Source organism: Saxophila tyrrhenica, assembly GCF_035928015.1.
Source record: "Saxophila tyrrhenica strain CCFEE 5935 chromosome Unknown scaffold_11, whole genome shotgun sequence".
Lineage (NCBI taxonomy): Eukaryota > Fungi > Ascomycota > Dothideomycetes > Mycosphaerellales > Extremaceae > Saxophila > Saxophila tyrrhenica.
Genome location: NW_027041743.1, coordinates 77603 through 100366, shown reverse-complemented (window position 1 = coordinate 100366; position 22764 = coordinate 77603). Strand labels below are relative to the sequence as shown.

The window sequence follows — 22764 nt, the reverse complement described above, 5'->3', positions numbered from 1 at the left end:
TTCCCAGCGACCAGAGTGCCTCACTGGTGCTAGAGTCGGACCACGCCTGCTGTGTCACTCTTGTAGAGAGGAGCCAACAGCACATGTACCGTCCGTGGCACTTCCCTCAACACAGACCTCGTCTCCTGCCTCTCTGAAACAATATGCGGATGTTCACCACCATGAACCGCACCTTAGCATCTGCTAGGTCCTTCCAATCTCCCCGGCTAAACCAGAGCGCTGAATACTACTCGGACCACGCCTTTGGACACCCACACTACGCCTTTGAACAATAACATAATCCATCGATCAGCTTTATCTGGCTCGTACTCGGTGAACCTCATATCTTTCTTCCCTGTCCTTATGACAGGCCCCGGAGTCGGGAGCCTTGCAGGCCCTGGTGGTGGTCGCCAGTGATGAGAAAGGGGCGACGGTGGTAGGGGAGTCGTAATACGCTTGCTCGATTTGACGGAAGCCTTCTGGACGGGTCCATGAAGATGGTTCAGCGGCGCTGTTGCTCGAACGGCTGGACGGGTGTGCAGTCCACGCGGTCCGTACGTACGCGCCACTTGCTCAAACATCCGCACAACCATTTTGGAGGATACTGGTAACCAGACGAGCAACGCGGAGCGCCTACAAAAGGAGAAAAGTTAGGAGGTGTCCGTCATGTTACGCAGGGCGGAGCACACGCTTGCCCCTTGCATGATTGACGTCGACTCGCAGAACAGAATCCATTCAATGAATATGGTATTGCTACAATCTTCACTACCCAGCCTGCCGGAGCTAGTCTAATCTTTATCGTCCGGCGACAAAGTGGTGCATCGACGATACAAAGCATCTTCGCCATCAGTCATACCTGTCGCGGAGGAGCAAGGCGACTGAGAATTTCAACCACCAATGCTAAAATTATCACAGTGTTTATTGTGAAAAAGACCGCCGAACAGCCCCCCGCGACTAATGCGATCTTCGCGGCCTTTTCAAAAGTCCACGTGCTTGCGGATGGGTCGTCCTTGTGCTGGAGAGCCTTCTCCTCGAGGACCGAAGTGTTCGATGGGCGTGTCGGAGTCGTCGGATCTGCTATCGTTTGCTTCCGGGGCTCAGCAGACCGATGGTCCTTTGACGGCAAGCGCTGATGGCAACTTGGTGGCTGCAAGTCTTGTTTGTTGTTGTTGGTCTTGGAGTGACAGTAAAGATACTGCTGGGCAGTGCATGGAGGTTGAGGCGGGTGCGAGGGCGGTGTGCAGAGCCATGTTTGTCGACAGCTGGCGGCGCAGACGGTGCCTTGAGCATGTGGTTGCCAACGATGCAGATCCGGCACTGGGTGTTGATGCTGACATGCGCACGGCGGTAGCTCTTGTGCCGTATGTTGACACGACCGACAAGTATGATGGCAGCAGGCGTCTTGGGAAGATGGAATGATCAGAGTCATGTTGTGCTCCTGTGTAAGAACTTGCAGCGTTTGACACCTGCTAATCAAAGTGAGGGACTTTGATTGATCTATATGGCTTGCTGGTTGGGCAAGGCTTAGCAGTACCTCTCCTTGCTTGCCTGCCATTCTCCTTGCTTGAGCCGCGATCCCTGACTTGCGAAAACTTGACCTTAGAGAAGCTCTGAGCGTCAAATGACGATCACCATGGCAGACTCTAGACTCTTGGGTATCCTCGCCTTGGGCACAGATGTCTTCCCGACAACCCATACTGAAGAACTACAACCTCTTCATCGTGCGCATCCTTCAACAACCGCCACCAATCGTAAACAATCAAACCAACAAAAGCCAGCACCGCCACCAAAGCGGCAACGCTCTTGCACTGCTTACGCTGTGCAGCTTTCGTCATCCGCTGTGCTTCCCGAGAGTTCAAAAATGATTCCTGGGCGCTGTACGAGGAAGCGTCCTGTACTGGAGGTGAGCCGAACTGTGGCTGTGGATCCTTGGTCTGCCATGCGTGCTCGTGGTCCGGACGACCGCTGGGCTGCGATGACTCCAGGTCGGCGTACTGCGGCGGCGGTTGGCAAGCTGGTGGTGGAGGCGAAGGCGTGGAACCCATAGCTTTGCTTTGCGGAAGGGGCTGAACCGGTGGTCGCTGTTTCGGTCTTTGCTAGAGCAGGGTGATGGAGAGATTGGACCGACTATGATCGCTGCTAGGGACTCTCAGGACTGTTCTATCGCATTCTTATATGAGATCCATGGATGGAATGGGTGTGATCTAAGCCTCAGGCAGTGCCCTCGTTTGTCACATTCCTAGGCGACGAGTGCAGGCACTGGCAGCCTTCGAAATCAGCTGGCCAGGATTTGAAACTTGAGTCAACCTTAGCGCAAGGCTCCTGTTATGATGGTGATTGTTGCACAGGGCGTAGCAGCGCCAGGTACTCCTTGCTTGCATGTCAGTACGAATCTCCTTGGTTGAGCAGCGATGCCTGACCTGCGAAAACTTGAGCTCAGAAAACAAACATTGGACCGCTGAGGTGTAGACACGTACACGTTCATCCTCAGCATTCTAATCCTCAGCCTTTTGGTCCGAATAAGACGTAATGCGCCCAAATAAGGATAATGGCAACGCCGAAGATGCACGTGACGATCGAGTGCGCTCTATCCTGTTTGCGACGTCTCTCCTCTGAATCACGGAGTTCCCTTGTATTTCCCTCTAAATCACGGAGTTCCCGTGTAACGCAGGCGAGATGGTCTGGGTGGTCCTTGTAATGTCCATTCTGGCACCACTTCAGCGGAGGGCTCTGCGCAGCCTGGGCCGCAGGCGGTGGCGGCAGCTGAGGAGATGATGAATTGCAGACAGGTGCGCAGGCGCTTGTGTGTTGCGGGCAGACAGCAGTGTCCGGTGGTTGACGTTGGGAAGAAGACTCCCGTGGCTTGTCCTGGAGTACTGGGTCTTCGTGTGAGCTGCTCGGGAGATCGCAGACTTGTTCTTGTGGCGAAGGCTTGTCGAGATGGGGGTCTGCGCTCGAATTGGAGTCCATGATACAGGAAGAACGGTCGACCGGACGTTAGAGTTACGACTAGGTACAGCAAGATGCATTGGCTGTGGACATATATCATCTTCCCACAACAAAACCCCCTTGCCGCTTGAGCCAGACCATGCAAGGCCTTGCAACATTGTTTCGAGCACACCAGTTCGATAGGAGCTCCCAAACAGTATCCCGCCGCGAACCACAAACGCTTGCACTTCCATACGGATCCCGCTTCCAAGTCGCTCCGCAAAGCTAAAGGCTCACCCACTCGTCTTATTATCACTTGATCGCCCAAAAATGGCCCAACCGATCGCAAACGCCACTATGAAAGCCACCACAAATGCGAGGCCTTCGCACCCTGTTCGCCGGACAGATCTCCTGGCCTTAATTGGCCCCGAAGTTATCAGACCTGGCACAAGCACCTGGCCGTTGGGATTGGCGTCTGGTGCTGGGGGTGTGCCCAATTCTCGGTGTTGGTCTTTGGTCTGATGGTCGTCGTGTGGCCACTGGTTGGTCTGCCATGACGGTTGATGAGCGCACTGTGGCCGCGGCTGGTACGCTGGTGGTAGAGGCAGAGGTGTTGAGGTCATGATTGTTGACTGCAAAAGGCCTCAGATCGAAACTTTTTTGTGTCCCACGAAAAGCGGTCGAGGCGGCAGATGATGTGAATCGTTGCTGGAAACCATTGGGATCATCGACCGCGTTCATATACTCGTACAATCCATCAAAGGGAGGGAGAAGCCTCAGGCTGTGCTGCCGTGCGACATTCCAATGCGATAAGCCCCCTCCTGGCCCAAAGCCTTCGAACCCCAGGCAGTCATCTCAGTCCATTGCCTGAAATGTGGCAATGCTCTTCGTCGTGGCCAGCCAAAAAGTAGGCTCATCCATTCAGCGGTGTCTCGCCGTTGGTGAACATAGCGGGCCTCCGGGCTCCGGTCCAGCAGCGATAGCCTCGCCATGAGATCTTGACCACCAACACTATCGTTGACATGAGCAGCGTTCGTGTGGGTTGACACCTGGAACAGAGTTGTGAGAAAGCGAGGAGGTGAAGCCGCAGCGGTTCATCGCCAGGAAGCACTGGACGTTACTGATCCAGGAGTCCTCGCGATTCAATTGATTCATCTAGCCGTTGTCGACAGGCTTGTTGAGATGGAGTTCTTAGGAGTGGTCGAGGACTAGCTCATAACCCGGGTTGCTTGTCGAATCGAGAGCTTCGCACGATTGAGGATCACTTTGTCCCACGATGCTGGTATCATATCGCTGCACCGCCCTCCCTTGCTGCGCTTGCCTGGTCCTCTCGCAGCGAAACCAGACAAGAGAACAGTCTCCTTTAGACTTGGATCCGCGAAACATACCCATAATAACCAAACATCACCCCGAGAAGCCGGAGCGTACAGAAAGTCAACGGACTGCACTGCAATATTTTGGCACCCACGCACCCGCACCACGACATGCGCCTCTTGACGTGTTCGAAAGCAGCGTTGGTCCAATCAACAAGCATAATGCAAACCTGGATCCGAAGAGGCTTGTCGTTCCACGCCTGCCGCCAGAGCAGTTGGTGGTCCTCCCAAGGTAGCTGCTCGTCAGGCGCATCTTCTCGCCGGACAACAGGCTCGCGGACACCCGTTGGCTCTGCCGATGAGGTTGAGGTAACCGTGATTCTCTCCGTGGTCGTAAACACAGTCTGCATCGGTGTAGGTGCCGTGGTATGAAAGGTCCCAGTGGCAGTCCAGGGGCGAAAGTCGTTCGGGAAGACGGAGCTGAGAATCTCGGTCAAGCGAACAGCCGCCCCTTCTACGACCATGGTGAAGCTTTCCAGATCGTACATTGTGCCGGAGTCTGCGATGAGAGGGTACTGTTAGTTGTGAGAGAATTCATCCATTGTGTCGTGGCAAGGGTATCGTGTCGTCTGGTTACAGAGAGGTGGCCCGGTTCCGCCCCTTGCATCCGCCTCTAGAGGGCTTGGTTGTGCGACAGTCATTGTCTTCCCGCTCGCTGAGGATTTACGACTGCAGACCATGAGCACTCTCTGCTCGACAAATAGGAAACCATTGAACCTCTTACGATTCACCCCGTACCAGTTCAGCCTCTCTCTCCACTACGAGCACTCCAGAAAGCAAGTGAAATTGATCGAAAGAAATCATCCTCACCCCAAGTATTCAACTCATCCATACCACAATCCTATCCTACTAGTACATACCATCAGCACCTCTACCCTCCATCCCCTCATTAACAAGAGCCAACAGAGCCATGTGCAGCAGTAGTAGTACGAGAATAGAAGCGCTCACGTCATATACCATTGCTTGCTCGCTCGGCGAGGATAAACCTCCATCCCATCCACGAAATACAACAGTCTTCATCTTATCTCGTCTTCCCTCTTCACGCCACAACTCCGTGTTCGTTCCCACCGCTTCTTTCGCGCTTCCAAGTCGAATGTATTGACGTATTTCGTTGTATGCATGTTTTCGTGCTCGGTATTCTGACAATCGCTCCTCCTGCCTCAGTGTCTTCACCTCAGATCTGAACATCCTTCATCTCCTCCTCCTGAGCTCCGGCCTTCGTCGCTGCTTCCTCCGCCTTCGCAGTAGGTGTGTCGCTGGCGACAGAGCTCTCGGTCTCGCTGAGCATGCTGTTGTTGAGCCTGCTCTTCGGCAAGCTCGCGCGCCTGTCGTCGGCAAAACCATTCGGAATCGTAGGAGTGTCGACTGAAACGAGGCGTTCGAGTTTGGGCGCATTGTGCGAGCGTGGGGTATCAACAGACACCAACTTCTCCGGCCGCGCCACTGTTGCATCAGCGTGCGTGTCGATCTTGAGCGGCTGTGGTCCCTCTTCCGTAACGCGCGCCAGCGGACTCGACATATGCGCGCGTGGACTGCCCGCGGCCGGTTGCTTGCCGTTCTGGAACCTGTGCGGACTCCTTCCACGATCCTCCGCCGCAGACACCGGGCTACCGTACGGCGAGTAGCCATTCGCCTGCGCACCCGCCACCTGACTGTTAATCCGCAACGGGCGTTTCGGTCCTTTCCGCCCATACTTCTGGTCTGTCCTCCAGCGCAGAATGTCGATGTACGCGGGCTCGACGCCAGGCTGCTTGAACTCCTTAAGCTTCAGCTCCTTCGTGTCTTCGTCGATGAACCACTTGTCTGTGCTCATATCGTCGGCCATTGTCGCGATGAATGCTGCCCATGAGCGCGAGACGACGTATTTGCAGTCGTAGTCGCGTCCGACGAGGATTACTTGGCCCCATCTTCCTGTTGGCCCTGGCGCAAGGTCGACGCAGATGTTGTTGCCACCCCAGTCGCGCGCGAGAGGAATCCAGGCTGGGTGGGCGTAGGACTTTTGGATGGAGTTGGGTGGCTGTGAGTCTTGCTTGTCTTGGAGCTCTTGCCGCCACTGTGGGTTGTTCGACTGTGAGGCCTGGGCGAGTGGGACTGCTGATGAGGAGCCCGCAAACGCTTTCAGAGGCGCCTGTGGGATCTCGTAGGTGCGGTTGTCGCCGAAGTAGACCTCGTTGATGGTGCGCCACTGCTGCCACTCCTGCAGAATCTCCTCACAGTCGAGCAGCATACAGCCGAAGATGACGCCCGTAGGCCGGCCACCGCGCTCCTGTCCATCGTGTATCTGAAGTGACTCGCGCACCTCCTGCGGGAGTGTACAGTCAAGTTCATGCTCCAGCTCGTTGACATCATTGAACGTCGCGCCTTCGCACAGATTCTCCCACAATTCTTCGTAGTTGTCCTCCATCCACCTGTCAACCCTTCCCCACGAATGCGCGACTGGTGGCGGCGGTGGTAGGCCGTCGCTAAAACTCTGCATCTGAATCTCCCCTGTACCGACAGCCTCCATGTCGCTGCTCATTCCAGTAGACGATCTCTGCAGCGGCTTCCGGAACCCTTCTTTAGGTGAATCATTCGAACTCCTGTTCGCGAAGCCATGGCCTGCTTCAAGATCCTCTCTGTAGGGAGACTCGAGGTCTGTTCGCGATTCGACAGCGCTAGTTGTGACGCTTGTAAGGGGAGAATGGCGGTTTTGTGGGAGCGGTTGATGCTGGCCAGAGCGGTATGGAGAGTCGACGGAGGCGTGGCGGTCTTGACTGGTGAGATCGTGCCAGAAGCTGCGAAGGGAGTCGGTGAATCTGTTTGATCTGTCAGCATTCCCATGGCTGGCGTAAGGATATGGTCAGGATCACGCACGTCGGCATGGTGCTGGCCAGCGCTCAGCGCGGTCGGATTGAAAGCGGTAGCGACAGTGTGGTCGATTGCCGGACTGTTATCGCTGAAGCGAAGACGGTTGTTGGGTAGTTGTCAAGGGCGCGTGGGTACTGGGTGGTAGGAGACGGTTCTTTAGTGACCGCGTTAAGGTATCCCTCGTCCGTGCACTTAAGATTGCTTGCAGGGTTGTGATGAGGATTGCCGGTGACGTCGGGGATGTGTCTATTTTCACCGGTGCATCATCATGTGAAAGGCATCGTTTCGTTCTGTTGCAATATCGTCGCTTGGATACTTGAAGTGACGGTGACGGAGAAGCAGGTTGCTATGTTGACCACTGCAGGCGCAACAAGCTTTTGTTTGCAGGAGACTGCAGGCGGGCAGGAACAAGGTGCAAAATCAGGGAACGAATCATGCATCGGATCTCCTTCCACTGAGAACCCCGTCGCGCTGGAGCATCCCCCGTTGCCACTTTCGTATCATACCATAATAACACTGCTGTCTTATCAAAACCACGAACATCTCATCATATGGCGTTGGGGAGCCGACCCAAGGTACAACCGTACAACAGCAGTGTATGCAGCTGTGCCTTATCACACTATGCAGGTCCTCTGGTGGCGTTCTAAGCCTCGCAACGAGAGCTGCGCAGCCTTGTCATGCCAGCTATACCGCCTTATAATATGACTATCAAACCATTTCACGCAGTGAATCACCGCAGTCAACGACCAAGAGGAAGAGGAGATCAGCCCAAAGATAGCAACAAGTTGCATCAGTTAATGCTTTGTCCTTGTGTATGGCGTGCAGACTGGTACAACACACGCGCATCGTTAAAGAAAACACTCCACCGAGGGCGATACATGCTTGTTCGAATTGCTGCCGTTGAAACAAGCCTAAGCTTAAGAGCACGTGGTCTGGTTGCCAGCAGAAGAGGAAGGCACGACCATGAGTATGGCACCGAACATATCCTCCGCTCCACCTGGCCTGTACCGACCACTGGACAATGCACTCAAAGAGATCCGCGTCCTCCACCTTTTCCCTGGTAGGGAGGACTCTCCAGTCGTCTGCGGCATCCGCACCGTCTCGCTGGCGAACGACAAGCAGCTGCCCATATACGACGCCATGTCGTATGTTTGGGGCCCTTCAAACGAAGGGAGGACCGCCTTTCTTCACAGCGGAGGTACCCAGTATGAAGTACCGGTGACCGACAATCTACACCGTGCTTTGCGGACCATGCGCTTCCGAAGATCCAAGTCTCTCGTCATCTGGGTGGATGCTCTCTGCACAAATCAGAACGACAACCACGAGAAGAGCCAACAAGTTGCAAAAATGGCACAGGTATACAATAAGGCTCAATGTGCCCGCGTGTGGCTAGGCGACGCGCCTAAGCATGGATGACTGCAATATTCCTGGAAGCTCTTGCAGGCCATGACCGATAGATTCAAGGATGCACCCAGATTGGCAAGACAACGAAATTGGGTCTTGATTTGGTACGGCTGTTGGGACATCTTCAATCTATGCATAGAGTTCTTGACTGCCAAGATACGCAATACAGAATACGCCTTGGGGACCTCGTCGAGGCCCTGGCACGCCCGCGCCTGGGTCTGCCAGGAGTTTTACGTGGCTCAGAAAGTCGTCTTCGTCAGCGGCAGGACTGTCCTCAAACGCTTCCACGGCCGGGCGTGGGACGATATGCAGAGATTCATGGTCTACATAGGACCACATGAATACGGCCTCTGGGAATCATGGGCAGAGAGCTTGTATCAATGGTCATCGATGCACAAGGTCCGCCACAAAACTGGATCCCTACTGCACGCCGCGATAGCCACCGCCGGTGCAAATGCCTCTGACGACAGGGACAAAGTATACTCTTTGATCGGACTCATGCCTGAAGATTCGTCCCTTAAGGTGGAGGCCGACTACGATCTGGCTACTTGGGCAGTGTATGCGAGGGCTACATTTTCCGACATTCGAGAGACCAGCAACTTGCTGTCCTTGGAATTTGCCGATTACGAACATGCTGCAGTAAAGAATCTGCCCACATGGACCGTAGACTTTCTGCCTTCTTTGGTCTTGTGGTCACTCCTGGCATATTTGAGATGCGATACTATCAAGACGCCCCTCCAGCCATCGCGGAACCTGACATGCCGGTACTCAGCTCTGACTCTCGCCATCTGACTGTCACCGGCACTACTTTTGCTCGAATAAAAGCTTGCCGAGAATTCGACTATTGTACAGCCCAGTACACACCCGGAGTGAAAATGCAACAGCATCAACGAGCCCTGATAGAGACCTACAAGCTCGTGGCTTCTGATATGTCTGCTCGTCCCGGAGATCCTTGGTCAATAATCCTCCCCCTTCCCTTGGTCCCGCTGGAGTTCCCATCCTGGGTTGATGGCTTGGCCCATATATTGTACGACTGCGCCAGCCACTGGAGCACAATGAACACGAAGGCCTTGTCGAATGCCCTCCTCGAAGGGCCGCAACCTCAAGACGGTACTTCCAAGGGTCCTTGGAAGGTCTATTACTCACATTGGGTGTGGGAGAGATCTGCGGGAACGATGGCTTTATGTGCCACAGACAACGGCTGCCCTGGACTTGCGCCGGCTTCATGTGAAGTCGGAGACACCATTGTTTATGCTCCTGGAGCAAGATGGCCATTGCTGCTCCAGAGAGCCGGACGATACTGGCGCTTCGAGGGTATGGCGTACATCTTTAACCCTTATGTTGAGAACGTAGACGATTCGGTGTCTGTGCGGGAATGGATGGACACGCAGGAGACGCAGAGATTGACGCTCTGCTGAAATTATACGGCGGTTTCTTTGGTGTCGGATATCTGGGTTGCAGACAGTGACTGGCAGCTTGAGCATGTGTAACGAACAATGCCTGTGAGTAGAGGGGTTCTCCAAGACACGATCACAGTGCAAGTGGCGCTCTGAGACCTTTTGAGCTCTTCTGCGGCGTTGAGACACCTGCTCACCCTGTACCCTTCCGTGCTTCAGGGCCATGCCCTTTTACACAGACCGATGACAGCTGTTCGCACCTTCAGAGTGTCTCCTGGTGCTTCGGCCGGCCAACCGATGCCATTTGCTTTGCTTCCTACAAGCTCGCTTACGCAAAGTTTTGCACTGCTCAATTTCAGGTATAGCTGGCGTGAGATACGCTATGAGAGCATACATGGTACAACAAAGCCGTTGACAATACATTGAGCCAGATGTGTCTCACACGTGAAGAAAGAAGTAAGTCTCGGTCTCTTTGTCTCGCAATCTCACTTCATTTCTACACTGCAAGCTTCAAGGCAAATTTTCCATGCGTCTTCGCCATTACCATCTCTGTTGCGTTTGTTGCAGGAAGAATATCTGTGCCGCAGTTACGAAGAGCTGCCATCACTCGCACGCTGCAGATTACATCGTATCGCCGTGCGCACCACCTTCAGCTATGGCTAAGAGGAAGTTTAGGGACGTAGTATCAAGACTTCTGTCCTCTAAACGCCGCAAGTCTTCCGCGCATCAAGCGGCTGGTGAGCAAGCAAATGCAAATGCAGTGGTTGGGTCCATCAAACAGCACACGCCTCCCGAGTTCAAGCAGAACGACAACTACGTAGTCTTGAAGCAGTTCGAAGAAGGCGAAGAGGGCGGATGCTCGGTCATCCGGTCCACAACAACAAGCAACGTCTTCGTCGTCAAGTGTGCTCATGAAATAGCACCAGCAAGGCAGACCAACACCTCGCAGACCGGTCGCAGGCGACCTCCACCCAACGAAGCGAAGATGCTTCTCCGTACGCAAAACCACCACAACATCATCCACCTCCTCGACGTCCAAGCATCCACCCCTCCTGGCCGCCATCTCATGTACCTTGAATACTGCTCCAGCGGCGACCTCCTGGAACAACTTCGCACCTTCAGGAGACAAAATGTGGACCCACCAGTAATGTTCACACTCCACGTCCTAGCCGGCCTCTCCCGTGCCCTCGCTTTCCTTCACCATGGCTTACGACCGACCCGCCGGACACGGTACGCTTACCGCGAGAACCACAAGCCCATCATCCACGGCGACCTGAAGCCCGATAACGTCTTCCCCCGTTGGCCGGGCATGGAGTGCGGGATGCCGGACGTTGTGCTTGCTGACTTTGGTATGGCCGCTTTTGCATCAGAGTCCCGCGGCATCACTGGAACGCCGGGGTAGGACTCGCCTGAGGTGAGAGCAGTGGCGGACGTACGAAACACGAACCCTGAGGCCTACGGTGTCGCCGCAAGAAGGCAGGTTATGACGACGAAGTCGGATGTTTACCAGATGGGCCTTATACTGCACTTGATGGCGACCTGGAGGCATCTCCCGTGCGGAAGTGATCCTGCTCTGATCGAGCTGCCGGCTGAGGCGCAGAGTGTTGTTGGGCTGTTGTCATTTATTGTTTGGTATCTGCAGGTCGAGCCCAACGATCGGGCGGATTGTGATACTGATTTGGAGCATGGGTGTCTGCCGGCGGTGGAGATGCTGGAGCAGAGGAGGGATGCACTGTTCAAGAGGGATGGGGCGCTGGATAGGAGGCTGTGGAGTGCGATCGAGTTTGGGTGAGTGTGAAAGATACGGTGTTGAGACATTGGCTCGGGAGAAATGAGCCTTGCGCAATGGGTAATGCGATATCACGCCTAGCAACATCAACGAGGAAACTCGGACTGTGATTGGAATGGATTCGCAATATGAGTATGGTAACACCGAGCATCTGCATACCCGATCCCTGTGATATCCATAAAGTCACCAGGCCCAGCTCCTCCCCTGTTCAATGACATGAATTCGCTCGCCTCCTCTCACGTTCCCGTTCCAGTGATATGCCCCTGTAGTCGTATCCGTCAATCCGTCAACATAGTCTCTCTTGCCGCATTGGAGAAGATTAAAGCTGAATCGGCGCTGATGAATTGCCGCCATCACAACTCTTTCCTTCCCAGGGACCAACCTTTTTCCAATTCGCCGTACCGCTAAACATCCTTCTCTTCGTTCTACTTCAATTCGTACCTTCCGATCTCCTCAAATACAGCTGCCCAGATTTTGGCGTCCATGCTGCCATCGCTCAGATCGACCGGTTGTTTCACCATCTCCACCTCGTGCTCCTCCGGGACGTTCTCATCGTGAAGACCGAAGAGACGGACCACATGGACCCCCGGCGTGTGCGACGAGTTTCCTTGCTTCTGCAGCAGCGCGCACACCTCATCGATAAGCAGCGCGTTCCGACGGGCGTTGCCGAGATCGAGGGCCACCGAAGACTGCCTGATGAACTCTCCGAGCTGTTTGTGGGGTGTCATGGAACGTCGCAACTGAGAATTGGTCCACTGATAGACGAACTGGACGGTTCCGTAGAGAGCCGGGAGCGCCTCGTTGTTGATCTTCCGGCAGGTCACGAGCAATGCGGTCTGTCGGCCTTTGACCTTGCCAGCCTTTGTGCGCTTCATGAACACCCGGGATCTGTTTACTTTGGAGTAGAAGAGGTCGCGCCGCTTGTCCTCCCAGAGGCACTCGTAGATGCGAAGGCGTAGTTCTGGTGGTAGGACTTCAAAAAGCAGGCAGCGCCCGTCGCTCGGTGGGTTCGTTGGGGATCGTGGCATGGCGGCGCTTTTCTGTTCTCGAGGAAGTGGCAGTCTCGAAGGTGGGTTGACGTCTTCGTTGGTTCGCTGGACCGCCCTCGATGCCGCGAGAGCTGATCTTTGATGTGCGGAAGAAAGAAAGGTGCACGTACAAAGAAGGGTGCACGTCAAATTTGAGGCTCGATGTTGACAGAGATGCGAAAGGTGAATAAGCTTAGTGAATGACGTCAAAAGGAAAAGAATAGAAAGCATGTGAAAACATTCCCTTGTGAAAACGATACTGCAACCTCCCATCTGCGATCCGCTCCACAAGGAGTTCAAGCTTACTTACGACCAAACGTGACCGCGACCTACTCACAGCACACTCTCCCACATCACACACGACCATTCGTGCCCCATATGCTCCGTCATCCCTCCCTTTGCTCCAGCTTGCGAGCTTGCGACCGCTCCTCCATGACAGCCACCTTCAGCTCAACCTGCCTTATCAGAGCCGACCAGATCTTCGCCTCGAAGGTATTGGCGCTCAAGTCAAGCTGCCGCACGGACAGCTCCTCTTTGTACTCCTCCAAGCAGTCCGACGGTTGGCCATTCGGCAGGTGGCCGTAATAAGAGGGCGAGAAATGGTTGAAGGTGACTCTGTTTAGGTTGAAGAGTACGGTGCTGATTTCCGTCACCTGAGTCGCGGGCACCTGAATCGTCGCGCACAACTGGTCGATGGCGGTTGCATTGTCGATGACGGTGAACATGGGCATTCGGAGGGCGATAGACCTAAGGTATCTCCCGATCTCGGTTCCGGTTCTGATGCAACGTGGTACCGGAGTGGATGTCGATTTCCACAAAGTGACTTCGAAGATGACAGTTTGATAGAAACTTGGAAAGGCTTCGCGATAGATGATGTGACAGGTCCTGAAAAGTGCCACGGTTTTCTCGTTGAGCCAGCTGCCTGGGAAGATGCAGCCCACGTTGCCTTCAGCGCCGTGAGGGAAGCAAGAGATGCGCTTGTGGGATATGTCTGCCCAGACGAAGTCGTAGATTCCAAGTCTCATCTCTGGTTCAACCTTCAGCAGCCGGCAGATGCCAGACTTTGGAGGTAAAGATGGGTCTGCGATTGTGCTAGATTCGGAAGGCTGGGTGCCATGCGAGCGCAGTGACATGTTGTGTCGCGGCATGACTGGTGGTGAAGCGATGCGTCTGAGGTAGAAAGAACGATGCGTCCGTGGTATTTATCAGAGAGGAGGACGTTGTGACAGGCAGTAACACTGCAGCGCTTCTCTTTAGGTTAGTGGAAGGAAACAGACAGTGGGTTCTGGTGCATGCAAAACCTGTTCCACACCAAGACACTTACAATGAGGCGTTTCTATTTGGTATGCCCACCACCCTTGGCATCCCAGCCCTTTCTAGACACCCTCGCACTCTTCGATCATCAGGAGCCGTCCTGACTCTATCGACCTCCCACAGTATGATGCCTTGATTGCCGCCTTCGCGCAGAGCGGCGTGTCAGTGCTCGCCGGCCTTCTTCTTGAGCTCGCTCAACACGGCTGACCAGATCTTTCCGGCTACGGTAGTAGCGTCGAGGCCGATTTCTCGATTCTTCGCTTCTTTCTCGTACTGCTGAAGAGTCTGCATAGAATTGATAGGTGAGTCCCGTTCTCGGGGATAGAACAAACCCACAATTGGATGTCTGAGCTGAACCGCCGGCACTTCAAGAAGCGCGCACAACCTTTCCAGAACCTGTGCGTTGGCAGCAGGACGACGGAGTGACGTTCTAATCTCCAGGTTCCTGAATAGTTTTCCGAAGTTGATCATGGACTTGGTGTGTTGTGGGACGACGACGTCCGGTTTCCAGCGTTTTTCAGCTTTGCTCCACTTGCCCAAGCGACCCGACTTACTGAGCAGGCTCAGTTGGGAGTGCACACTTTCATATAGGACAGGCAGCGCCTCCCAGTGGATCATTCGGCATGTTCGAAACAGCGCAGATGTTGTTGCTTCAAAAGGTGGACCAGGATTGTCGTACCCGTCGTATCCCAGCGCTCCTTCAGTAGTGATGAAACATGTGATCCTCTTGCCTGCGTATCCCTCATAGACGAAGTCGTAGATGCGGAGACGCAGCTCGGGCGGCAAGTCCAGCAGGTAGGAGTGGCCGGTTTCTTCGTTTGGTGTTGGCGTACGCTCTAAGGTATTGATGCGGAGGATGTGGCGTGACTAGCCATACTGACGTTCGAGCCCAACTTGTGGGAGATCAGTAAGGCCAGAGTAAAATGTCAACGACAGAGAGCGGAGGAGTGAGAGAAGCGGAAAAGATCTTGTTGAGTCCTGAAGCCTGAAGTAGCACGCCAGGTCGAAGGCGGCGGTCCGGGAGGGAACTTTGGCCTACCTCGCCAAGAGCCATTTAGCTCGCAGCGGAAGGTACGACCGCCGCACTACCTGTCGTCCCTCTCCATCGACGAGCGCTTCCGTCGCTCTCGCCTCCCTACGATCAATGCCACTCCCGCATAATCGCCGCCGGAGAATTGTGGTGGCACGACGACCTCGAGACCGCTCCCCGGTATCACTCAGTCGGCCCCTTACATACTTCCCCAGCGTGTTATTCAGCGACACCTCCACGACGCCACAAATCGCCTCTGACGAAGTGCTTCTCGTCTATATCCCCATACCGCTCCGCCGCAGCCAGGTGTTGCGAAAGCGTCCTCCACACCCTGGCGACTAACGTGTCCGCATCAATGTCAATCCCACGAGTCGTCACCTCCCTCTCCAACCTTCGTTTCGTATCACAAACGTCGATATGGTCCACCCCATCATGACCGCAATCCAGACTGATCCAGATCTTCGTCCTCGACGGTACAGCTTCCAAAAAGGCGATGGCTCGCTCGATCGCCGGGAGGAACTTCTGGAAAGGAAAGCCTGGAAAGAAGCACACCTCCACGTCCCTGATCGATTCCATCAGCTGAGCGCTGCTCCTCGTGCAGTCGATGGTTTGTTCTACTGCGCAATCGCTGGCGCTCCACGTCAAAAGTCTAATTGTGGTTTCGTCGTGCATGACCGGCGTCGCTTCATTGTTAATGGTTCGGCACGTCCAGAGTAAGGACGTGTAGGTGCGTTTCAAGTTCTCACAGACAGCAACCTCCCATCGCCCTGGCTGGGGTGAATAGAAGCAATTTATTTGGTCTCTGTCGCTGGGTGGTCCGAAGACGAAGTGGTAGATGTGCAGGCGAAGTTCGACCGGTAATTCCAGCAGATGGCAGCGAATGGGGTCTGTCAGGGTCATGCGTTCGAGTTGGGTATCCATAGCGAAGTTTGGCAAAAGCAGTCGATGGTTACTCTTCGTGGAAATGGAAAAGTTCTTGAAGCAGATGTAGGAGCGACAAGTTTTATAGCGCTTTGGACTCCTCGGATCGGACCATTTGGACGTCGAGCCAGTCGGCCGAAGGTCAAAGGTCAGCATGAGTCGTAGGCATTGATTACCATTCGCGATTTCGGATTGGTCTTGGTTCACCCATCCTCGCCGAATGGATAGTTGAACTTTAATAGCGAGTTCAACCCTCCAACCCAATGGTCTTCGCCATCAGCTGCGCCGCCGGAGCGGACAATGCTTGGCACACCACCAGTCACACTCGCGACTTGTCCAACCTCGCCAGGCTTCGTCACCTCTTCTCCAACGACCCTCACTTCCATGCCCGTCTTTAGTCCTTGCTGTCGTCTAACACCGTCGACTGAGACTTCGATCTCCTTGCCACGATTGGAGTCGTCGATCCGGAGAGTGATGGGCGTGTTGGCGGGTAAGACCAAAGGACGGAATGAGAGCGAGCGAGGGCAGATAGGCGTGAGGAGAAGCGAGTTTACCAGAGGATGGACGATGCTGCCGCCACTCGAGAGACTGTAAGCGGTGCTGCCAGTGGGTGTACTGACGAGAAAGCCGTCGGCAATCGCGGTAGTGAGGATGCGCTGGTGCGGCGGAGAGCCAATGAGGATGGTGATGTTGGCTAGATGTGGCAGTGCTCCGCGATGAAGCAGGACCTCGTTCAACGCAAAGATGTCCTCGCATTCGTGGTCACGGTGAGCGAACGGTGGCTCATGCGGTAGTCTTTGGCCATGCTCGTCGAAGAGGCCGATGCGGAGGCGATTGCGCATGAGGATGCGGGAGGAGCGAGTATGGCCCATAGACTTGCCCTTAATGTTTGACCATGCTTGCAGCGCCCCAGGCTTGGTGACAGAAGTCTCCGCCTCGTCCGTACTTTTCAACGGAGAGGGAGCACCAGACACATATACTTGCCTGAAGGCACGCTTGTACTCGTGGAACTTCCACTCACCGAGAAAGCCAAGCGTGCCCATACTGAAGGAGAGCACAGGAGGAACACGCGGCGCAGTGGCGAAGAGAGAGGCAGCGTGCAGTATTGTCCCATCTCCGCCGAGTGTTGAAGTGAGATCGATCTTCTCTTGGTACAGTGCATTCGAGTTCTCGTTGACCGGCGCGTAGACTGGGAAGTTGAAAGTCTGATGTATTTGCTCGGCGACATAGCGCTCAAACACTATGGCAATGTCTGGGTACGAAGACCTGATGTGATGGACGTACTCAACCAGAGCATTCTGGACCTCCGTATCGTCATCTTTGCGGACAAGTAGGATGTTGCGAGGCGGCGAGGGCCATTGGAGCGCGAGGAGGTCGTGGTTGCTCGTCTCTGCTTACACGTTAGTTGGCACTCCTGGTATTGACAAGAGTATGATCCAACCTTTGACCTGGGGATGCACCCTCACTGGTAGTTCTGCCAGATCTCGTATCTCAAGGCGCCGAGCAGTGGTAGAGAAGCATCGCCATATTCGTGTCATCGTTCCATGTCAGAGTTGAGATGATACCACCGCTATATAGGCGTAATACCACAAGCAGGACAGTCAATCGCAGGTGAGGTGGAAGTGAAGTCGTCGCGGAGTCGGATCCTACGCGCGATGCACCTCTGCCGTCATGCACCTGCACCCTTAACCACTAAGACCGGAAGTCTATGGTCAGCTGCTACGAGCAATGTGACTGCCACCTTCCTCCCGTTCGCAAATAGCGGACATGGAAGGAATCTCAACACCGCTCCCGGACATGACTTAGCACCTGGAGGATCGATACTGGACGGTCGACTTCCTAAGACTACACCACCACCTACTCATCCGCCACTACCCGCGAGCCCGCCATGGCTTTCACAATCAACACCGAAGGCGCCAGGCTGCGCACCCCGAAAGGCCAGCAACACCAGAACGGCTCCGCGAAGGCGCCCTCACCGACGTCTCCCACATCGTCCGCCAACGAACACCCTATGGGCGCTCCCAAACATGGCCCAGGCATGCAGGCACTGCGCATCGTCTGCTTTGGCATTTACTTCTTCGGATCTGGAATCTTCATCCACTTCGCGCAGCTGCTCGGCAGCCCGCTGTACTTCGTCAGCAAAGACTGGTTCTACGCCTACATGGCGCTCACGAAGCAGTACTTTGGCCTGCTCGTGACGACCATGACGCAGTGGTGGAGTCCGACGGTCGTACGGATCAGTGGGGACAAGAGCATGAAAGGTCTGATCAAGCTGAAAGACAACGGAGGAGGGAATGGGATGCTTGAGGTCGACTTTGGCGAAAGAGTGGTCTTGATGTCAAATCACCAGATCTACACGGATTGGCTGTACCTCTGGTGGATCGCATACACGAGCACGCCTCCTATGCATGGACACCTGTACATCATACTGAAGGAGAGCTTGAAGTGGGTACCTCTGATCGGACCGGCGATGCAGTTCTACAGCTTCATCTTCATGGCGCGGAAGTGGTCGAAAGACCAACAGCGACTACGGTATCGGTTACAAAAGCTCAACTCGCGACATAGCGGGCCCTTGTCTGGAACCCAAGGAGGTGTCCAACTCGATCCAATGTGGCTCCTCATCTTCCCAGAAGGCACGAATCTCAGCGCCAACACGCGCAAGTCGTCGGCCAAGTTCGCTGAGAAGAGCTCGATACCCGACATGAAGCACCAGATCCTGCCCCGAAGCACCGGTCTGCAGTTCTGCTTGCAAGAGCTGAAAGACACAGTGCCGTACCTCTACGACTGCACCATCGCGTACGAAGGCATCCCACCAGGCGACTACGGCCAAGACGTCTTCACCCTCCGCTCAGTGTACTTCCAAGGCCGTCCGCCAAAATCCGTAAACATGCACTGGCGCCGCTTCGCCATCAAAGACATCCCCTTCAATGACCACGACGCGATGTACGAGTGGATCTTACAACGATGGCGGGAGAAGGACGAGCTCATAGGAGAGTTCATGCGCACCGGCAAATTCCCTGCTGATGCCGAAGGCGTTACTGATGAAGGCGGGAAGGAGGAGCAACGGTACATAAACACAGAGGTCAAGCCTAGGAGTCCCTTGGAGTTTCTGGCCATGTTCACGCCGGTTCTGGGTGCGGCGTTGGTTGGCAGGGTTTCGGTGCAGATGGTTGATAGACTTACTGGGAAATAAGCATAACTGGCGCGATGAAGATGGTGGGAGCTCACGGAATAGACTGGTATGGTGATGGACGGCTGTTTGATGAATGATGATAGATGGATACCCCTGCTGCTTAGCCTACGATAGCATAGAGTGGTTACGAGTACATATGACGAACGGTGCTCTTGTCGTCCTGTGATTCGCTTGTGTGATCGTGGTTGACCTAATCATACACTGTGATATTTGATGCATGGTATCTCGTAAAGCGTGATGAGGGTAGTCAGCGAGCTCAGTCCGAACGCTCAATCACCTCCTAAACGCCTGCCAGGTCCTCTCTGACCCCAGCCGTTCCCACCAAAGCCACTGGTCCATCCTCCGCCAGTCCCCGCCGACCTTTGGGGTACGTTCTGTGCCGCGGGACCTCCCGTATTGAAAGCGGTCCCGGCACCCCTTCGTTGAGGAGCTCCGGCAACATTCGCGAACCATCTTTGCACGGCGACGGGGGTGCTGAGCAGTTTCCGCCCACCGCCATACTGCGGCCATATGATGGTACAAAAGTCGTAGGCGTGAGCGGCGACCAGTCCTGTCGCTTGCACCAGCGCAGCATAGGGCGAGGCCATGATCACGGTGCCGATGAGCATGACGACAGGAAGCCACTTGGCACTGAAGGTGACGACAAAGTAGTTGATCTGCTGGTTCGGGTTTTCTTGAGCGTGGGTGTATGCCAGGGCCAGCGTGAGCGGGCTCAAGAGGAAGACACTGCCGAGATAGCAGCCGCCGAGTAGCTTGCCAGAAGTCAGCAAAAGTCACAGTGACAAGAGCGATACTGAGAAGCTGTGAAAGAGAAGGTGTGTAGGGTCCAGAAACCACCGTCTTGCCACAAGGATCAAGGCAGACAGTTTTCTCAAGCTGGTATCCCACCATGCCCACACTCCGCGAACGCTCTTTTGAGGTTGCGAATGACGAGCGCCGCACAGTGCAGGGGTGATCTCCCTCGTTTCCAGGAACCGTTACAGAGATAGAAAAACTCTGTACGGGCAGATTATACGAGGTTTGAAGATGAGGAAAAGAGAAACGAAATCAAGCGGCGTGCTTACCAGAATAATGACTGACACGAAGGCCAGATAGATGGAGAAGTCACCCGGCTGAGAAAATCGTGATGCCGCCGTCTCAAGGCTCGAGGCGTATGTGAAGACGAAGTACGGATCCAGAATCATGCCGAACTTAGGCCCGGTGATGAGGAAGTTAGTCACCAGCCGCCATATCTGCGGCACCTGCTTGAGCGTGAAGATGGTGTAGGTGTCGAAGACGAGCCAGTAGAGATCAGGGATCCCAATGAGGTGGCCTGGGATGGAGACGAGCACGATGGCGGCTGTGAGGGTTCTAGGGATCAGTATCAGCTGCTGCGTGAAGGTGCAGGCTGAAGAGCTTACCTCGCTATCGGCGGAGCCGCCCAGAACATGTCTTGGGCGGACATGATGGTGGATGAGGTGTTGATGGCGTGGTGAGAATGAAAGTTGTACTGTAGCAGCAGCAGCAGCAGCACTGAAGACACGTTCTAAATTCGCCGCTAAGGCACGAAACCCAGGCATCAGCAAACGCCGAAGTCGGCGACAATTGACGCATCAGGTCTTTGAAATTTAACACATCAATTGAGAGAATACTGAATTGACGAGCCCAAACAACCTGAATTAACAAGATGGCGAAGAAGGTTCTGCTGCTCGGTGCGGGCTTCGTAAGTCATCCCAAATCTTGAGCAGAATGGTTGAAAGCTGTTTCGAAACGTTGTTCGAGCTCAACTTCAACCCTTCCATCCATCAGGTCACTATGAACTCGCTCACTGACTATGTGACATACAGGTGACGAGACCCTCTGCGGTCGAGCTAGACAAGGCTGGTGTGGCTGTCACAGTCGCCTGCCGAACGCTTGAAAGCGCGAAGAAGCTCGCAGAAGGACTGAAGAATGCCAGCGCAATCTCTCTCGATGTCTCCGACAGCAGTGCCCTCGAGAAAGAGATCGGGAAGGTCGACCTCGTTATTTCCCTCATCCCATACACGTTCCACGCCATGGTGATCAAGGCCGCAATCAACCAGAAGAAGGATGTCGTCACGACCTCATACGTTTCTGAGGCCATGATGGCTCTCGACAAGGACGCGAAGGACGCAGGGATTACGGTCATGAACGAGATTGGCTTGGACCCAGGCATTGATCACTTGTATGCCGTCAAGACGATCGACGAAGTCCACAAGGAGGGAGGCAAGGTTCTCGGGTTCTGGTCGTATGTTGGAGGTCTGCCAGCACCGGAGGCGTCCGACAACCCTCTCGGCTACAAGTTCTCGTGGTCGCCTCGTGGAGTCCTCCTCGCTGCGAGGAACACCGCACACTTCTACGAAGATGGACAGAAGAAGACAATCGAGGGCGAGAACCTGATGAAGAGCGCGAAACCATACCTCATCTACCCTGGCTACGCTTTCGAGGCCTACCCAAACCGCGACAGCACTCCATACCGCGAGCGGTACAACATGCCCGAAGCTCAGACCGTCATCAGAGGTACTCTGCGGTATCAAGGCAACCCGTCTCTCGTTCAGACGTTCCGCGACCTTGGCATGCTGAGCGAGGAGAAGCAGGACTTCCTTCAGTCGAAGATTGCGTGGAAGGATGCCTTTGCGAAGATTGTGGGCTCGAGCAGCAGCAAGGAGCAAGATCTCACGTGGGCGGTGGACTCGAAGTCCAAGTTCAACAGCACGCAAGAGAAGGATCGCATCGTTGCTGGTCTGCGGTGGGTGGGCCTGTTCGGTGACGAGATGATTGAGCCACGAGGCACACCTCTCGACTGCCTGTGCGCCACGCTCGAGAAGAAGATGAAGTACGAGGAGGGCGAGCGCGACTTCGTGATCCTCCAGCACAAGTTCGAGATCCAGCACAAGGACGGCAGCAAGGAGATGCGCACTTCAACTCTTTGCGACTACGGCGAGCCTGAAGGCAGCGGCGGGTACAGTGCGATGGCTAGGCTGGTCGGCGTGCCCTGCGCGGTGGCTGTGTTGATGATCTTGAACGGCGAAATCAAGGAGAAGGGTATTCTCGCGCCTGTCACGGCTGACCTTGCGGAGCCGATTCGGTTGAAGCTGAAGGACCAATACGGTACGTCAAGACATACAATGAGCTGCGCGGCGTTCGAAGCCCGCTGCCAAACCCACTGTCAACTGGGAGACAGTTGCTAACCCTCCACTTATTTAGGCATTGACCTTCTGGAGAAGACACTTGCATGAAGAGGCGCAAAAGCTCTTCCCCCTTTGCAGCGACACCCTGATAACCTAATGACAGTCAGCTCGGCTAGTCGCAGTGCGCTTGGCGCTGCTACGAGGGTGGACCGTGACCCGACGACTTGATGCGAGATGTGAGTTATTCGAGGACGACATGATAGACATGCCACAGGGATACGACCAAAAGTTCGGCGTTGCGGCCACGAGGCAAAAGCCTAGACTAGATGAATCAATATAGCATCTTTATTTCCGTTTGGCCGGCCGGCAGAATTGATGTCCTGGTTCAAGTAGTCCTTCAACACTCTCTGTTCGTAGAAGACTTTCTGCATAA

General features: G+C 54.7%; 12 protein-coding genes across 12 annotated transcripts; 5 read left to right on the top strand and 7 right to left on the bottom strand.

Moving 5' to 3' along the window:
* Window positions 1–4270: 4270 nt before the first annotated feature.
* LTR77_007072 (uncharacterized protein) lies at window positions 4271–4768 on the bottom strand (the record flags this gene model as incomplete). Its single annotated transcript, XM_064804309.1, has 1 exon — window positions 4271–4768. The coding sequence occupies one exon, from the start codon at window positions 4766–4768 to the stop codon at window positions 4271–4273; it is 498 nt and encodes a 165-aa protein (XP_064657079.1).
* Window positions 4769–5454: 686 nt separating this feature from the next.
* On the bottom strand, window positions 5455–7141 carry SMI1 (Cell wall assembly regulator; the record flags this gene model as incomplete). Its single annotated transcript, XM_064804308.1, has 2 exons — window positions 5455–7075; window positions 7134–7141. 2 exons carry the CDS (start codon window positions 7139–7141, stop codon window positions 5455–5457), a joined length of 1629 nt encoding a protein of 542 aa, XP_064657078.1.
* A 949-nt stretch (window positions 7142–8090) lies between these two features.
* LTR77_007070 (uncharacterized protein) lies at window positions 8091–9323 on the top strand (the record flags this gene model as incomplete). The annotated part of the gene is made up of 2 exons (XM_064804307.1): window positions 8091–8510; window positions 8571–9323. 2 exons carry the CDS (start codon window positions 8091–8093, stop codon window positions 9321–9323), a joined length of 1173 nt encoding a protein of 390 aa, XP_064657077.1.
* Window positions 9324–10359: 1036 nt separating this feature from the next.
* LTR77_007069 (uncharacterized protein) lies at window positions 10360–11330 on the top strand (the record flags this gene model as incomplete). The annotated part of the gene is made up of 2 exons (XM_064804306.1): window positions 10360–10384; window positions 10549–11330. The coding sequence occupies 2 exons, from the start codon at window positions 10360–10362 to the stop codon at window positions 11328–11330; spliced, it is 807 nt and encodes a 268-aa protein (XP_064657076.1).
* An 81-nt stretch (window positions 11331–11411) lies between these two features.
* Window positions 11412–11720, top strand: LTR77_007068 (uncharacterized protein; the record flags this gene model as incomplete). The annotated part of the gene is made up of 1 exon (XM_064804305.1): window positions 11412–11720. One exon carries the CDS (start codon window positions 11412–11414, stop codon window positions 11718–11720), a length of 309 nt encoding a protein of 102 aa, XP_064657075.1.
* A 422-nt stretch (window positions 11721–12142) lies between these two features.
* On the bottom strand, window positions 12143–13099 carry LTR77_007067 (uncharacterized protein; the record flags this gene model as incomplete). The annotated part of the gene is made up of 2 exons (XM_064804304.1): window positions 12143–12842; window positions 13083–13099. The coding sequence occupies 2 exons, from the start codon at window positions 13097–13099 to the stop codon at window positions 12143–12145; spliced, it is 717 nt and encodes a 238-aa protein (XP_064657074.1).
* A 32-nt stretch (window positions 13100–13131) lies between these two features.
* On the bottom strand, window positions 13132–13878 carry LTR77_007066 (uncharacterized protein; the record flags this gene model as incomplete). Its single annotated transcript, XM_064804303.1, has 1 exon — window positions 13132–13878. One exon carries the CDS (start codon window positions 13876–13878, stop codon window positions 13132–13134), a length of 747 nt encoding a protein of 248 aa, XP_064657073.1.
* Window positions 13879–14221: 343 nt separating this feature from the next.
* LTR77_007065 (uncharacterized protein) lies at window positions 14222–15113 on the bottom strand (the record flags this gene model as incomplete). The annotated part of the gene is made up of 2 exons (XM_064804302.1): window positions 14222–14926; window positions 15099–15113. 2 exons carry the CDS (start codon window positions 15111–15113, stop codon window positions 14222–14224), a joined length of 720 nt encoding a protein of 239 aa, XP_064657072.1.
* A 1100-nt stretch (window positions 15114–16213) lies between these two features.
* POS5 (NADH kinase pos5) lies at window positions 16214–17548 on the bottom strand (the record flags this gene model as incomplete). Its single annotated transcript, XM_064804301.1, has 2 exons — window positions 16214–17400; window positions 17452–17548. The coding sequence occupies 2 exons, from the start codon at window positions 17546–17548 to the stop codon at window positions 16214–16216; spliced, it is 1284 nt and encodes a 427-aa protein (XP_064657071.1).
* Window positions 17549–17898: 350 nt separating this feature from the next.
* Window positions 17899–19203, top strand: LTR77_007063 (uncharacterized protein; the record flags this gene model as incomplete). The annotated part of the gene is made up of 1 exon (XM_064804300.1): window positions 17899–19203. One exon carries the CDS (start codon window positions 17899–17901, stop codon window positions 19201–19203), a length of 1305 nt encoding a protein of 434 aa, XP_064657070.1.
* A 269-nt stretch (window positions 19204–19472) lies between these two features.
* Window positions 19473–20647, bottom strand: LTR77_007062 (uncharacterized protein; the record flags this gene model as incomplete). Its single annotated transcript, XM_064804299.1, has 3 exons — window positions 19473–19955; window positions 20268–20553; window positions 20604–20647. The coding sequence occupies 3 exons, from the start codon at window positions 20645–20647 to the stop codon at window positions 19473–19475; spliced, it is 813 nt and encodes a 270-aa protein (XP_064657069.1).
* A 222-nt stretch (window positions 20648–20869) lies between these two features.
* LYS9 (saccharopine dehydrogenase (NADP+, L-glutamate-forming)) lies at window positions 20870–22439 on the top strand (the record flags this gene model as incomplete). The annotated part of the gene is made up of 3 exons (XM_064804298.1): window positions 20870–20905; window positions 21030–22311; window positions 22408–22439. 3 exons carry the CDS (start codon window positions 20870–20872, stop codon window positions 22437–22439), a joined length of 1350 nt encoding a protein of 449 aa, XP_064657068.1.
* Window positions 22440–22764: the final 325 nt, after the last annotated feature.